At 49.8% G+C, this 17,260-nt stretch overlaps 1 protein-coding gene across 1 annotated transcript in view; it reads left to right on the top strand.

Moving 5' to 3' along the window:
- Fbln7 (fibulin 7) overlaps positions 1-15,864 on the top strand; it is a 29,162-nt gene extending 13,298 nt beyond the window's left edge. Inside the window, exons 2-7 of the mRNA XM_033761683.1 lie at positions 3,318-3,488; positions 10,793-10,918; positions 11,970-12,110; positions 12,676-12,813; positions 13,106-13,244; positions 14,519-15,864. Coding sequence (XP_033617574.1) covers positions 3,318-3,488; positions 10,793-10,918; positions 11,970-12,110; positions 12,676-12,813; positions 13,106-13,244; positions 14,519-14,891 — 1,088 coding nt within the window. The 3' untranslated portion in view covers positions 14,892-15,864. The remainder of the gene's footprint in view (positions 1-3,317; positions 3,489-10,792; positions 10,919-11,969; positions 12,111-12,675; positions 12,814-13,105; positions 13,245-14,518) is intronic.
- Positions 15,865-17,260: the final 1,396 nt, after the last annotated feature.

Raw genomic sequence — 17,260 nt, 5'->3', positions numbered from 1 at the left:
TCCCCAAGGCCCCTGCGGCCACGCGAGCACTTCCCTGACTTCTCCCCATCGTAGTCTGTTCCTTGGGTACCAGGGACCACCCTAATCTGCCTTCCCGCCACATCCCTGGGACCACAGCGGGCTCAGCTTTTGCTTTTGTTTCTAATTGAGCATGATATTTTTTAAAGCAGTTTTAAAGTCACAGCAAAATTGCATGGAAGGCACAGGGAGTTCCCACGCGCACCCTCCACACAGGTGGGTACGCGCACTGCCCCTTCGCGAGACGCGGGCTACAGCTAAGGCTGAGGCTGCGTCCTCCAGTAGGGCCAGTGGGGGCAGCAGGAGGGCCCAAGACGAGTCCCACTGGTCTGGGGAGGTGGCCGCGGGAACCCCAGGTTCCCTCTGCCTAGGGCCAGTTTGGGACAGGTCCCAGGCTTGCTCTTGGTTGTCCTGGTAACAGCGTTCACACCACCAGGGCCAGAGGTAGGTGCTGGGGTCCAGGGCGCTTCGGCTTGTTCCAAGCCCCAGAGCCTTCTGCTCCCCGGACACTCATGTATCCAGGGCTTGTTTGCTGTGTGAATGGAAGCTTCCTGGGGAAGGCATAGGGTTTCCTGCTTTGTCTGAGGTCATGGTAGTAAACCGAGTCTCGGGTCACCTCCTGTTTTCCTTGGCACCACTGAGGAAGAACTACACTTGCCCACCCAACCTCACATTTTCCACTGCACAGAGGCCCCAGTCCTCTATGGGCTTCAATGCCAAACCAGAGGCAGGCAGGGTGTCCTTTCTGTCTGCTACAGAAAGGGAAGCTGAGGCCTGGAGAAATGGATGAGGGGCTGAAGAGCCCCATCTGCTGATTTATCTGGCCTTTCCCCTGCTTTTAGGGATGGAAAATCGCTGCCTCTGGTCTGTGAGTCTCAGTGAAGAGACCACAGGGAATGTAAATCCAAGGGCCCTGCCTGATTACACATGCCTGTAATCCCTGTAATCCCAGCACAGGAAGCTGAGGCGGGAGGATCCCAAGTTTGAGCTCAGCCTGGGAAACTTCTGACTTCGTAAGACTCTGTCTTAAAATAAAGAATTGAAAAAAGAACGGTTGGGGATGCGGGTCAATGTGAACAATCCCCAGCCCCAAAAGGGTGCGGGCAGCCTGTGGGAGAGGCCTCTCCCTGTTATTAGGCAGATGAGAACACACTCTTGTCACATCCTGGTCCCCAGATTTGGGTATTCTCCGCCCTGAACCATGCTGGATTCTCTTGCTGGCAAATTCTCTTTTTAAAATAATTCCCACCATGTGTTATGTCTCCTTCACAGTATGTGTTGGCACTGTGCTAGATGCTTCCCAGGAAGGAGGCTGAGCCTGTGACCGGGCTGCAGGGGGACGGACACCAGCAGGGTCCTCACCTGGGCCTCAAGGAAGCCGAACATGTGCTGAGTCTGGTGGTCCATGGTGTGGAAATGACCTGCTTTTATTCTCCTTCCTCCCTCCTCTCCTCTCCTCTCCTTTTTCTTTTCCTTTCCTGTCTGTCTTTACTTCTTTTCTCCCTTTCTTCTTTCTCAGTATTTGCTGGGGTCAGGAGGAATAATTGCTTATCCAGGAGGATTCTTGGTCTTTCTTTTTCTGGCTTCCATACTTTGGATCTTCCCTCTTCCCTATCTCAGGATTCCCCTCCTTTCTTTGCAACAGATCAGCTTCAAATTCATCCAAGGCACCTCATCTCCTTCACTGACCTCTCTCAGGAAGCCGCAGGGAGTGCATCAGTCAGCTCTCCTGCCTTGGACTCACCATCCTGACACCCACAGCTGCGAGGCTCACAGTTTCCGGAGATTCAGTGTATGGTTGGTGGGAACCTCACTGCGGAAGGGCTGACGGAGCAGTTCATGGAGTCTGGGAAGCAGAGCCGGGGAGCAGGCCTAGTGCCCAAGCTCACGCCTCTAGGACCCGCCCAGACACACCCAGGGGTGCTCTGTACTAATCTGCTGGGTGTTTCTTAATCCAAAGAAGCCGACATATCAAGATTTACATATATGAAGTCACGGGGAGCTTATGTGGCCCCAAGGACTCACCAGGACATGCTCTTGGAGTAAATGCTCCCCTGAGCAGTAGCCTACAGTACATGATTGCAAAGTTAGTTTCAGTTATTTATATCCATTCATTCTACCCATCTTCATTGAACTCCTACTATGTATTTGATGGCTGCACATTAGTTTTTTGTGTGAGGTCTTTAAAGATTTCTCACCACCAGAGACACCCTACACCCCTTCCCCAAGAGCATTTCAAACCTTTTTTGACACCATAAAATAGTGGTATTAAAAAATAAATGTAGGGCTGGGGATTTAGCTCAGTGGTTCTGGTGACTGCCTTGCAAGTGCAAGGACCTGAGTTCGATCCCCGGTACCCGCCCCCCAAAAAATGTAAATCTGGCACAGTGGTGCACTCCTGCAATCCCAGCACTTTGGGAGGCTGAGACAGAAGGATTGTGAGTTCAATTCCTGCCTGGGCAACCTCTACCTTTCCAGGCCCCTTTCCCCGCTGTGAAGGATCCAGCTGCGTCTGGCCCTGGTGAGAGATGGGGGCAGAGCCATGGCCACCTGCCTGCCACTCTCTGGGCTTCTTGAGGACTGGATTTGGCCTGTCCCATTCACTGATGTATTTTAAATGCCTAATACAGTGCCTGCTACACAGTAAAAAGTCATTAAATAAAAGCTGGGCGTGGTGGTGCACGCCTGTAATCCCAGCACTTGGGAGGCTGAGGCAGGAGGATCATTGTGAGTTCGAGAGCAGCCTGGGCTACATAGTGAGTTCCAGGTCAGTCTCAACTCCATAGTGAGACCCTGTCTCAAAAAAACAAAAAAAAAAGAAGTCATTAAATAATATTTCATGCATTTTCACTTGTTCGAGAATCATGTACCAAGCCATCATGTGGTGGCACTTGGCTGGTGCTAGGGATGTGGCAAGGACACAGCCTGCACTCAGAGAACCGACACAAGCTCAGGGCCACACAGTCACAAGGAGATGCAGATGGCTGCTGACACTAAGAAGGAAGAATGCTGGAGGGCTCATCTGGACCTGGTGTCAGGGACATGCCAGGAAGTGGTGGATCTGAGTGGAGACCGGAAGGGCAGGCAGCTGGGAGAGGTTCAGGGGTGAGAGCACTGCAGGCAGAGAAGAGCAGAGGCCCAGCCCACCCAGGAAACCAAAAGAGACAAACCAAAGGAGTGTGGTCCTGTGTCCCTCCCACACTGGAGGTCACTATGAGGCACACCTGCGGGTGTGCTCGTGATGTCGAAGCTGCTGTGGCCCCACAGCAGGCTCCTAATCCTCTCTTCTCTCTTGGCAGCTTCCTGCCCACCTCTGAATGCCCCTCCAGATGGCAGAAAGTTTGGAAGCAAGTACTTAGTGGATCACGAAGTTCATTTCACCTGCAACCCTGGCTTCCGGCTGGTTGGGCCCAGCAGCGTTGCATGTCTGCCCAATGGCACCTGGACAGCAGAGCAGCCCCGCTGCAGAGGTACTGTCCGCCTCCTGCCTCTGTGCCAGTGCCCGCCCAGCACAGCATGGGAGTCTGTGGGGGAAGGACCTTTCCCTGGGGCACTGCCCGACTTGAATTGCTGCTCAGCCACAGAACTGGGTTCGCATTTGTAACCGCTCACCTCTGTGTTGAACGCATTTGCTAAACCCTCTCCACCTAGTCTTGCTTTGCTTATGCAGAAATTGAGGCCCAGAGAGGTGAAGAAACCTGTGTAGATCACACATCTGAGAGTAGTGGGGGGATGCTCTGAACCCACAGTCTTTGCCTGGAGCTTATCCACCTGAGGACAAGAGGCTGCCTGTGGTCAGGGACAGGGATGAGGGAGCACTCTGCGGCCACATGCTAGGGAGGCTGCTGGTGTCCTCTCCCAGGATCCCTTGTGTCTACACTGGCACTGGGTGTAGACAGCTCTGGGGGAGACTCCAGGGTATGGGAAAAAGGTTCTCTTCTCCCTGCACCTGGCTCCACACAGTACTTTTTTGATATAGAGAAAAATGAAACTTGGCACACATAATTTATTGGTGCTCCAAAAATGTGTGATGGACGAAAGATTCATGGATATCGGATATCTGCAGACATTTGAGGGCATCTGCTGGGGCAGAATGCATACGCTTTTAACCAGAGTGAGGGAAAACAAATACTGCATGAATACGTGTGTTACAAAGAGCAGCACTGAGAGAGGGTTTTGCCTTTTGGTAGGGTTTTTTTTTTTTTTTTGCTGTGTGTGTGTGTGTGTGTGTGTGTGTGTGTGTGTGTGTGTGCGCGCGCGCGCGTGTGTGCTGGGGTCCTGCTGTGTCCAGTCCTGGGCTCAAGTGATCCTCCTGTGTTGGCTTCCCAAATGACTGGGACGGCAGGTGCTTGGTACTGCACATGGCCAGAGGGGACTTTGCTTCAGTGATTTGAAAGCACAAGGAAGGTGCCGCATCTGAAGATGAGTGTGGACTGACAGCAGATGCAGGGCGAAGCAGCACCGTGCTGATGAGTCAGGCTTCCCCTTCCTGTCTCCCAGAAAGAGCATGGGACAAAGTTGAGAACACAGGCCAATGCGGTCAGACCCTCCTGGAAGCCGGCCGGGGAATGCAGATCACACGACGCCAATGTCTGGAGCTCACTCTTGGCCCTGAGAGATCTCTGACTCCAGCCAAGCCCCTCGGGAGGGACAAGTAGTAGCAGCCGCAGGCACAAGGCACGTTTTATTTTAATTAAGTTGGGTGTCTGTACCTTTAAAGAACAGTTCCCATTAGTGAGTTCAGTCGATTTCTTTCCAGTTGCTCTGCAGAAAGCTGCCTTGCCCCACCCAAGCTGCAGCAGTTGTCAGGGTGGAAACTCGTTTTTCTCATATGCTATTTGTTCTTCCTTGTTCAGATTTTATCCAAATATCTGTTCTTGGTAACATGTATTTAATAGCGAGCATCGTGTGATTAAAATGAAAAGAGTTGATCAGAGAAGGTAGTTAAAAGAATGTGTTTCAGGCAAATAGCTACAAAATATCAAAGGCCTAGAGATACAGTTGTAAGTAGTTGTTTACCCAGCTTGGTGATACATGTCTGTAATTCCAGAACTCTGGGAAACTGAGGCAGGAGGACTACAAGTTTGAGCCCAGCCTGGGAAAATTAGAGTCTTAGGAAAGCCCTGTCTCAAAAACAAACAAACAAAACCAAAACAAAATGAAAAAACAATGGTATGTAGCTCAGTACAAAGGCACTGGGTTCAATCCCCCCTACAGGAAAAAACAAAACAAAACAAAACAAAACCTGCTTGACAAAGATAAGGACCCAGAGTGCTCCTCACAGCCCAGATGCATCTTGGCAGCTTGATGAGGGTCCCTTCTCTGCGACCCTGGGCATCTGCCAGTTTCCCTCTTGGCCACGATCACTTTTGTCACACATTAGCACCTCCCTCCATGCAGTGGAGCCTTCAATAGAAAAGCAAGGTCCTACTAGATCAGGATTTGTGAGCTGTGATCCTCAAAGTTTTAGGTGCCCCGAATCACTGAGAAAGCTTGTAAAGGCAGATGCCATGGGCTGGGGATCAAGTTCAGTGGCACAGCACCTGCCTCAAAAGCGCAAGGTCCTGAGTTTCATCTCCATACCAAAAAAAAAAAAAAAAAAGGCAGATGCCAAGGCCTCAAAGACCCACTGAAGACTGAGCCAGTAGCACACACCTGTAATCCCAGCACTTGAGAGGCTGAGGCAGGAGGATCACCACAAATTCAAGGCCAACCTGGGCTACATAGTGAGTTCCAAGACCAGCCTTAACTATATAGTGAGACCCTATATTAAAAAAAAAAAGACCCACTAGTGACTGGCCCTAGAATCTTAGCAGCAGGTACTGAGCCCATGCACCTCATTTTCTGTATCAGCAGCATAGAGTACAACAGGATGGAATCTTAGTTACAGGGGGTTCACTTCAAAGCCGGTGTCAGTGTCAGGGGATCTGGTGACACTGGAAAGAGGTGATGAACCTGATCTGGTGTGGAAGGAAATTATGCATAATTATGCCATTAAAAGCACAACCGGCAGCGGAAGACCCAAAACTCCAGAACAGAAGACAGCATGTGGCTTTTATAAAAAAGGGAAAGAATCCAGGAAGCCATACCAGGTCAGGTTCATCACCTCTTTCCAAGCAGTTGACTGGGGAGAGGGTAAGGGACAGTCACTTCCAGTATCACCAGATCCCCTGACACTGACCCTGGCCTTGAAGTGAACCCCCTATAAATAAGATTCCATCTTGAGGTATCTATCTATCTATCTATCCTGCTGGGGATCAAACCGAGGGTCTCACACTCACACGTACTATGCAAATGTACCACTGAGTACAGCCGCAGCCCTATTTTCCTCTTTTCTTCTTTCCCGAAGGGCATGTTTTTCTTTTATTTTCCTTTGCTTTCTTGAGACAGGCTCTCACTTTGTAGTTCAAGCTGGCATGGAGTTTGCTATGTCACCCAGGCTGGCCTCGAATTCATGGTGATCCTCCTGCCTTCTTAGCCTCCCGAGTGCTGACTGCACGTGTGCGCCGCCACGCCTGGTCCTTTCTTCTCCTTCTCCTCCGTCTCCTACCCTCCCCCACCCCCTCCTTCACCTTCTTCCTCTTCTTCATAAAGTTCTTGAATAACATTCATGAGGTTTCATACCCTGCACTGCATGCGTGCACGCGCCCGCGCACACACACACACACACACACACACGCGCACACACACACACTCTAGGAATAAGTAAGTAAATACTGATGGAAAAATTGACTGGCTGGCCAATTTACCAAATGACTCATTAAATGAGTGAATGAATGCATGAGGGACTGTGTGACTTTCTTTCCGGTCTTTTATGTAAGTGCGTATAGGATATGCAGGTTTCACATGGTGAGCGTTTGATTTGTTCCTGGATCCCAACATTAGCATTCCCCATTAAAAAGAACTTTTCATGGTGTTGCTGTATTTCCTCCTAAGGGCTATTTGATGATTTATTGCACAATCTCTATTGTTTCCAGGTTCTTTAATCATACATAACATCAAGTGTATTAAATATTTTCCACTAGAAAAACTCCAAACAAAAGTAGAAAACAAAAACAAATAAACAAAAAAGTAGAAAACAATAGAATGATCTTATTTGTTTGTTTGTTTGAGACAGAGTCTCACTACATAGTTCAGGCTGGCCTTGAACTCACAGCAATCCTCCTGCCTCAGCCTCCCAAGTACTGGGATTACAGGTGTGCACCCCTACACCTGTCTAGCAAACTGATCTTACATACCTCAAACCCTATCTAATGAGGATTTTAAAAAGTCTTCCAATTGTCTCACATACTTTAAAAACTCTGTCTGAATTGGGGCCTAAATCAGGTTTGTAACTTATAATTGGTTGGCACATTTCTTGCATTGTGGAAGTGTTGTTACCTTGCTCACATGTCTTTCTAGTTGATTCCTAAAAAACTTGGGGACAGCCAGGCATGGTGGCACATACTTATAATCCTAGAACTTGAAAGGCTGAGGTAGGAGGATCACCATGAGTCTCAACTCCCTCACCAAAATAAGAAAGAAGAAAGATAATTTGGGCCCATTTTTTTAAGTTCTTACCCTGACAAAACAGTGTGCTGGATGTCTGTTTGATTTGATATTAAATAGCTGTTTCATATTTTTCCTTTCCTTGAGTCCTGAATAGGTTACTCTATTTCTTTCATTTTGTTTGGTACCTGGGATCGAACTCAGGACTTTTTGCTTTTGAGGCAGGTGCTGTGCCACTGAGCTAAATTCTGGCCCTATGTCTTTGACTTTAAACTCATGCTACTGTTTCCATTAGAAGCAGCTTGGTCTTTTTGCCTCGTCACCCAACAGCATCTCTTCTCTTTAAAAACCAATTATTTAGCTGGGCATGGTTCATGCCTGTAATCCCAGCACTCGGGAGGCTGAGGCAGGAGGATCACTGTGAGTTCGAGACTAGCCTGGACTACATAGTGAGTTAAAAAAAACCCAAACCAAACCAAACAAAAAAACAAAATAATAATAATAATAATAATAATAATAATAATTAATAATAATAATAAAAAAAACCAATTATTTGCCCAAGATCTGCCTTGGTGCCAGCCTTTCTGTCCAGTCTTTTCAGCAGTTGGATTCATCTCTCTAATAGGAAGTTTCTATGGTGGAACCCTCAAAACTTTTTCAGTCAAAACCCTAATGTTGAGGAGACACTACTGGAAAGAAAGGAGAATCCAAACTGAGCAGAAGGAAGAGGTACAAGCGGGGAGATGGTCACTCAGACAGGTGCATAAGGGAGGCAGAGCTGAGAAAGAGGAGCCCTGATTTCAGCTGCATTGAAAACGCAATGAAAGTGGGAATTTTAGAGTCACGAAGTCTCCCAAGTTATATGGGAACAATTATTTCACTTCAGTATGAATGATACAAAAGGTCTCCTGCTGGGCATGGTGGGAACACCAGTAATCAGGCTTGAGGAGTCTGAGGCAGGAGCATCACTGCGAGTTCAAGGCCAGCCTGGGCTATACACTGAGACCCTGTTTAAAAAAGAAAGAAAGGAAGGAAGGAAGGAAAAGGACTTCTCTTCTGTCAAATCCCATAAAAACTAGTATAGGGCAAAAGAGAATAAAGTCTCTATACACAATGAAGAAATGCCAGAGAAACATGTCCACAAAACAGATGAAAACAGTAATCTAATATTTTGAAACAAGATAAAAACTGTAAGACAGCAGCATGCATAGAAGTGAGAAAACCTCAGAAGCAAGGTGGAGAAATAGAAAATGGGAAACAAGATAGCAGAACCCAAGAAAGAACTGGAGGGGAAAATCAGCTCATGCTGGATTTCATGGGAACAGGAAGTGCTCAGAACGCAGTCAATTAAAACTGGATTACAGGCCGTGACTTGACCGTCAGCCTCTCCTGCAACCTCTGCATTGCCCTTTTCACAGCTCTGAAGTCACCGTGCATTAGCTACATGCCATAGCTGGGGGCATGCATGACTGCAATGAGAACTGTCTTTGGATCTGGACACAGGCCTGGTGCCAGACTGGCCCTTGGGCTGCTCAGCACCTCAGCTGCCCATCAAGATAAGACCGATGGAGTCCTTGTAGAGCACATCAAGGCATGAATGTCGGGCACATCCGCAGAGAGACCAAGAACCCCATCCTGGGTGCTGTGTTTATTCTTGCCCAGCCCATGATGTCCAGCTCCACCCACATGGTACAGGTGCAGGCTCTGGTCTTCCCCAGAGGGCCCCAGAGGAGAGACCATGATCCTGGCCTGCTGGGACCAAGTTGAAAGCTACTGGTGTCTGCGCTTTCTGGTTCCCTGTTTGCAACTTCACAACCTCATATCTGCCGGCGGGACCCATGCACACAGGACTGAATGTGGCTGCAGACAGTCCTGGAAACCAGTGAATGTGAAGTGACAGAGGGAAGAAACAGACAGGGCTCTTTCCCTGGGGTGGCGGCTTCCCTAGACCACCTGGGTCCTTACAGACAAAGAGAAACCCTGCAATGGGCCGCATAATGCTGCAGGCACAGGGGGCTTCAGTGAAGCCAAAGTCCCTTCCCAGCCACCCAAAGTGAGGATGTGGTTCTCATGGGAAGCGAAGTACCTGCTCCCGCCTCACAGGAGTCACAACAGGAAGTAGGGCACTGGTACCACCCAGGAGATAGTTTCAAGCTTCTATCTGCCCCCCACCTCCCGGTGCTGCAGCCATTTGTAAATGTTTATTATGGAAAAATGGAAGAATATAAAACATCTTGAATAAGCACAGAAAAACACTTGTAAGCCCAGCACTCAAAAAAAAAAAAAAAAAAAAAAAAAAAAAAAAAAAAAAAAGAAAGAAAAATGTTGAGCCTTTGAAATATGCATTTCTGGGGAGCTGGGTATGATGTTGCATGCCTGTAAGCCCAGCACCCAGGAGGCTGAGGCAGGAGAATCACTGAGTTCAAACTGTTTTAAGAAACCAACTAAATAAATAATGCACCTCTGTCTACGGATAGCTTTCCCACAGAACTACCATGTATGAGCAATGAACAGTTCCCTTACTTTTGTTTTTTTGTTTTATGAGACAGGGTCTCACTATGTAGTTGAGACTGGCCTGGAACTCACTATGTATCCCAGGCTGGTCTTGAACTCACAGCGATCCTCCTGCCTCAGCCTCCCGAGTGCTAGAATTATAGATGTGAGCCACCACGCTCAGCCTACAGCTCCCTTGCTGATGTTAAGAAAATGCCAACCAACCCCTCCCTGTGGATCACAGCAGATCTGGATATGAATTTGGAGAATCGCTTTCCTCCATCCCTGGACATACCAGCGGGCCATCCCTCGGCTTTACATCACCTTTAGAGGGGTTTCTACCTATGTGCTGGCTGATGGAGGCCAGAAGGCTGGATACATGGGCCGCATGGGCAGATGGCCCTGGCTGTCCACACCACACCTTGCAAATAAGAACCTGGTGCCCCTGGGTGGGAGCCATGGTGGAGTGCCAGGCCACCTTCTTGCACACAAAGCCTGAGGACACAGCATATACCAGGCACAGGGCCTGATGTCTAGAGAAGCAGCAAGCTGACTCACAGCTCCATCTTCCCCCTTGTAGCTCTTGTAGGTGCAGAGGAGGATGGAGGACAGGGTGGGGAGGTGGAAAGCCTACCCTGGGTTTTTGTTTGCTTTAGAATCAGAACTCACACTGGGGGTTTGGCTCAGTGGTTCTGCTGCCTCCCTTGCAAGTGCAAGGGCCCCCAGTTTCATCTCTGGTACAAAAAAAAAATCAGAACTCACATGGTTGTGTCTGGAAATCTTTCTATCCCAGAGATCAGTGAGTGCACCAGCCAGCCTTGTCAACACGGTGGGACGTGTGTAGAAGGGGTCAACCAGTTCAGATGCCTCTGTCCCCCAGGAAGGACGGGGGTCCGCTGTCAGCATCAGGCCCAGACCGGTACGTAGCGACTGTGGAGCAGCGGGAGGATATCCCACAGCAGGGAGGCGAGGACCCAAGTCTGGAGTTACCAAATGCAGACGCGCGGAGGCTCAGTGCCCCTCAGACAGGCGGGCTTTTCTTCTCTGGTTCCATGCATTGATATCGCTAAAGTGACCACTTGGCGGAGCTCAGCTATTCTGTGCACCCAGAATTCTGATCCTTCTTATGGAAGAAAACATGAGTGGCAGGACTGACTCCCAACCTAACAGCTTCCAGAGGGGAATTTGGCCCAAATTCCCAGAGAAAGTGTACAAGTGTACTGTGGCTGCCTTTACCTGGGCCGCATTTCTTCTGCCTACAACATCACATTACTTGTAAATGTTTCCATCATACCCTGCACAGTTAGCAGCTACTGATGTCGTCCATAGCGTTTCAATAGCTGGATAATCAGACCCTTGATCAGTGAGTGTACTGCCTCAGCTAGAGGTCTGAGTTACACAAGAGCTGGTTTTGGACATGGCATAAAAATCCAGTATAAGGAATCTGTGGAGGCTGGTTGGGGTTTCCGGACTGACTACACTGCAGCCGAGACTTCTGTAAAAGCATCAGGTGTAGTGGCAAACACCTATGATCCCAGTACTCTGGGAGGCTGAGGCAAACTCGAGCCTAATCCAGGCAATTTAGGGAGATCTTGCCTCAAAAATTAAAATGGGCTGGGAATGTAGCTCTGTGTGAAGGCCCTGAGTTCATTCCCCAGTACTGGAGGGAGGAGAGGGGATGTCCAACTCAAACGTGCCTACTTTGGGGGCAGAAAACCCTGGTGTGAGAGCCACCTCGTCAGGCTTTCGTTTAAACCTTTTTAAATGAAACGCAAACTTTCCACACTGGACGGCCTGTTTTCCATACACCGCCCCCATCCCGTCTGTGGTTTATTGTCTTTCCTCTCCCTGCTCCTGAGTCTGCTCTCTTAGCGTCGGCGGTGTCCTTCTGGGTTCTCCTCCGGCGTCTCCCCGAGAGGGGCCCCGGTAGGAGGCCCAGGGCGTGCACCGAACGCCTCTTCCTCCCACAGCTGTCCCCGAGGGTGGCGTGGCTGGCGACCCCGCCTTCAGCCGAGCGCCCCGCTGCGCGCAGGTGGAGCGGACTAAGCACTGCATCTGCGAGGCCGGATTCCACCTGAGCGGCTCGGTGGCCGGCGACGGCTTGTGCCAGGGTAGGTGGGGCCCGGGCGGGAGGGTGTGGGCTCCGAAAGCCCCAGTCGGAGGCTCGCCCTGGCACCCAGGCAGCTCCACCCGGAGGGGGGACTGGGACAGGCAGCCTGGCCTTGGAGCTGTGCGGGGGCCTGCACTCGCTCCCTCCTCTCAGCGTTCCTGACCTCTCCTGAGGACCGAAGTTCTTCCCCCAACCAATTCGAACCAGAAGTTCGAACCTGAGATTTGGTCGATTGGTGGCAATAGGTTCATTCTATAGCAGCAGGAGGGAGACCCTCCTACTTCATCCCCAAAGATGAGGGGACTCAAAGCCAGATCTGCCCCTCCGCAGGGTCTCCCCAGTCAGACAGGCGTCCTCTGGGGTCTGTCGTACTCCCTTCCTCCCGCTCCTCCTGTCGGCCCTCAGCGCCCTCGGCAGGGGAGAGAGGGGCGTCCGGGATCCCCTTCCAGGCGTCCCACCAGGCCCAGCAGCTCAGCCACAGCCCCAGAGACCACAACCACCTTGGACCGCAGCCAGTCCACTGGGCTGCACCGCTCTGGAGTCAACGGTGGCGCTTCCTTTCCCAGATGTGAACGAGTGTGAGCTGTACGGGCAGGAAGGGCGCCCCCGGCTCTGCATGCACGCGTGCGTGAACACCCCGGGCTCCTACCGCTGCTCCTGCCCCAGCGGGTACCAGACCCTGGCTGACGGGAAGAGCTGCGAGGGTGAGTGAGACGGCATCAGAGGCAGGGGCCACAGGGCGCCTCCACACCTGTTTCCCTGCTGCTGTCCCATGTCAGACCCCATGGAAGGTCGGGATCCCAGAGAGGCATTCTGCTGCGTGTCTCTGTAGCACTTCTGCAGATCCCCATTCCACATGATCAAGCAAGACAGTTCCTGCTTTAAGAACCAGCGTGTGGACAGCTGCATTCTTGTGCCTGTCCGGGCCTTTCATGTGGTTTGGTGGTGGGGGAAGCTGGGGGGGGGTTCACCCACGTCTTGTGTCTGGTATTTCAGATGTGGATGAATGTGCTGGTCCGCAGCACATGTGCCCCCAGGGGACCATGTGCATCAACACTGGGGGTGGCTTCCAGTGTGTCAGCCCCGAGTGCCCCGAGGGCAGCAGCAATGTGAGTTATGTGAAGACGTCTCCCTTGTGAGTACAGCAGGGCCCCCCTCACCCAGGCCTAGGTGTGGCTGAGCTGGTGGCTCTGGGGGAGGGTATAATTATGTCATCTTGATGACAGAACAAGAGGGGCTGGGAGCTGGGCATCCAGCTTCTCTGATCTTCCATTGCCTTTGAGTGGTTGCATTTAACGTATTGCTGCGCTGGTACAGTAGGAATCCAGTTTGCTCCAGTGAGAGTGATGTACTGAGTACTCCCTGCCACCAGAGGATAAAGGGATTGCAGGCATCCCAAGGTGGCACCCACTGCGGTCACGGTGCATTATATCCCTCTGCTTTTCCAGTGGTACTAGAAGGTTCGACATCTGGTACCCTCTGCACTTAGTAAATAAAGTTGTTGTTTTAGAGGTTGAGAGATGGGCTTTTAAAGGGAAATAACTACAACTCACGTAAGGCACATATACTCACTTCTCAAAAAAAGATCCTAAGACTCTAGAGATGTCTCTAAAATGAAGAGAACTGAATTCATAAATAAGTAATTTAAACTGTTGTTAGAATTAAGGCAGATTAGAAGTAGCAAGGAAGTCAGAGGTACCAAAGAGTGGCAGTTAATAGAGAGACTGAAGACCTGGAACCTTCCTCAAGAAGTCATTTAATGAAGGGACAACATAGCTGTAGCAGCCTCTGAGGACATTAGACTAGTGTCCAGATGTGATATTTGATCTGCATAATCATGATAATGCAGAGTCACCAAATAGGGTAAATTATAGTACTTGTCTTCTATCTTTTAGAAGGTAGACAAATATCAGAGCTGTTTGTATGACCCTCTGATTCCAAATGGTTAAGGAAGACAAATGAGTTTTGGAAAGTTCACCACTGGGAGGGCACACTGCAGGATGTTGGAAGCTATCTGCTAGAGAGAGGTCTTAGCCCCCGCAGAAAGGGCACCTGGCTCAAATACCAGCCTCCCTGTCATTATTTAACTCCCCAGGCTTTTGGCTTTCTGTGAAAACTATAATAGCAGAACATATATGCATACATGCATTTGCACATGCATGTGCACAAGTGCACACACCCACCCGCCCACCCACAAACGTGGGTTGCAGGGCCCCTAGGACCAGAAGCAGCACTTCTTCCTCAGCCATGCCTAACTCCAGCCACATTCATTGCCCACAGCTCCGGAGCTCCTGGGTAGGGAGACGTGGCTGGGGAGGTTCACCCAGGTGGCCACTGCAAGGGGGAAGATGGGGCAACCCCTCTGGAGCTTCCACAAATCTGACTGCTTCCCTTTGGCCTTTGCTCCAGCCAGTGTGAGCGAAACCCTTGCCCCATGGACAGCAGACCCTGCCGCAATATGCCCAAGACCATCTCCTTCCATTACCTCTCTCTGCCCTCCAACCTGAAGACGCCCATCACGCTCTTCCGCATGGCCACAGCCTCAGCCCCCAGCCGACCTGGGCCCAACAGCCTTCGGTTTGGGATCGTGGGTGGGAACAGTCGTGGCCACTTTGTGATGCAGCGTTCCGACCGACAGACAGGGGAGCTGATCCTTGTCCAGACCCTGGAGGGACCTCAGACACTGGAGGTGGACGTTGACATGTCGGAATACCTGGACCGTTCCTTCCAGGCCAACCATGTGTCCAAGGTCACCATCTTTGTGTCCCCGTATGACTTCTAAGAGTGCCATGGGAGCACAAGGGTGCAGAGATCTGGGCTGATTTCTCTTCCCAAGGTCTCAGCTGAGGACACAGACTGTGACAGACATCTCTCCCCTCTGCCTGGTCCTTGCCCACCCTACCGCTTGCCCAGGCTTCTAGGGCAGTGTCACACCATCCCATGCCATGGGAGGACACAGAAACTCAAAGTTCCGCCATCATGGTTTTTCAGAACACTGTGTGAGTGAGTGGCACTGTGACTTTGAACTAGCTGGGGAGGGAGAACTGGGAATGTGTACCTGAGATAATGGCCAGCCACTCTGCATTGTTATAGCCAAGGCTTATTATGAATGAAGTGCTTTTAGCTATGCTGAAGGTCCAGTCATGCCTCTGTGTGCTTATGTAGGAGGCGATTTCCTCCCATGCCAAGCATGTGGTTCTTGTCCATATCCTTTTTGTGACACACCTGCCAGCCTTCTGAACAGAGAGCCGTGGGAGGGCCTGTGAGCCACACACATCCCGCAGATGCAGGAACTGACACGAAAGCTTGGATTCTGCCTGAACTACTTTCCTTTGGGGAAACTGTATCTCAACAACATAACCTGGTATTATAAGTAAAGAAATAAAGCTGGTCACTCCTCCCTGTCCCTCTGACTTCTCCCTGAGCAGGAGACAGCCCAGTTTCTCTGAGAGGGGTTCACTGCTCTCTTCCTGTCTGGGATGGACACACCAGAATAAACGAATAGGAGAGCACAAAGGTAACGTTTGGGATTGTGCCACTAGTCTGAATTTGTCTTGGCCACATGGGAGATTGGTAAGGACATCTGGCTATGGGAACTTTAGGAAAATGGTCAAGTTGCTATTGATCCCTTGGCCTTCATCTGATAAAGAAGCCAGGAGCAGATGACTGAAAGAGGAAAACTCTGGTAGAGCTGAGAATAGGGTGGGGTTAGGGACTGTTCTTGTTAAAACATCACAGCTGGCTTCATTGTGAGAAATGGAATTCTTCATACTCAAATACATGTTAATCTACTGGGGAGAATTCCTCCCATACTTTATTTTAAAAAGCTCATTTTTGTCCTGGTATGAGGTGGAGGGAAGGAAGTGTGTCACCCGCTGAATGATCAAACCTCATTTGAGGATGGTTTCCAGGATGGTTTATCCTTGTCCTGTTTTGTGGGAGAAAGGAGGCATGGTCAAGAGTTGTTTTTTAAAATTTTCTCTTGGGCTGCGATTTAACTCAGTACTGAAAAGAAAATTTTTTTTTCTCTTTCCCTCGGCTCAGCTGTGATCTAACAATAGAACAAGTCTTCAAACCTGCTCTTTTGGGGTTGTTACACAACTTATTAAGATATTATCCGCTTTATGTTTGGTGAGTCACACCCTGTATACCACCTGATCCATTGTGCAGACCACCAGTTGGGAGTGTCCAAGGGCTTGACCATGTTAGTGACAGTGAGATGTTACCACAACAGACTCTTCTTTCCTGCTTGGGATGGGGGTGGTTGGGAGGGTCAAACCTCTCACCTCCTAGCATATGGGGAATAGTTTGGAGGTCTACAGAATAGGTGACCCATCTGAGCTGGTATGTGATAATTCTCATACCAAACTGAACCAATCTAAGACAATAACTTTCATCACCAAGATCTGTTACCATCAAACCCACTTCCAATTTGTGAAATCATACACTGATTCCACAGCCCCCATAGCACCGAAAAAAGAGTGCCTGAATTCTTGGGAAGCCTTCTTATGGATCACAGCTGAGACCTTCTCCTCTGGGTTATATTTTGCTATCTATGCTTCTGTTAGTCATTGGTCAGTTACTGTAGCAAAATATCTGAGATGATCAACTTATAAAGTGAAGAGGTTTATTTTGGCTTCCAGCTTTGCAAGGTTGCAGTCCATGATCCATTGCCTCCATTTCTTTGGGTCTTAGCAAGTACATCATGGTTCCAGTGTGTGTCAGAGAAAAGCCTGTTTACCTCATGGCTGAGGACAAGAGAAGGAGAGAGAGAGGTAGAGAAAGAAAGGGTGGGGGGAGAGAGAGGAAGAGGGACACATCAGGGTCCCATGGTGCTCTTTCAGAACCTCCCCCTCCCCCATCACCTAAGACCTTCCCATTGGGCCTCCCCTCTTTAATTTCCTACCACCTCCCAAGCTGGAGACCAGGGCTTTAAGCCTGACCCTTGGGGTACATTCAGATCCATGCTATGTCAGTACTCTCTCTCTCCTTGCTTTTTCCTAGGGAAGCTAACATCTTTTCCTTTTATAGCCCCAGTATGTGCTGGGTCAGGCATTAATTTATAACTCTTTCCAGGTAATATAGTTTCATATTATTAGGGGCTTTAAAGCATTTTATGATGTATAGTCACAGACATTTATAAAAGTCGAT

The sequence above is a fragment of the Fukomys damarensis genome, unplaced genomic scaffold (genome assembly GCF_012274545.1).
Source record: "Fukomys damarensis isolate Sample0158 unplaced genomic scaffold, DMR_v1.0_HiC HiC_scaffold_9, whole genome shotgun sequence".
NCBI classification, from domain to species: Eukaryota; Metazoa; Chordata; class Mammalia; order Rodentia; family Bathyergidae; genus Fukomys; species Fukomys damarensis.
The sequence above is the reverse complement of the archived record's forward strand: the minus strand, read 5'-3'. Positions and strand labels throughout refer to the sequence as shown.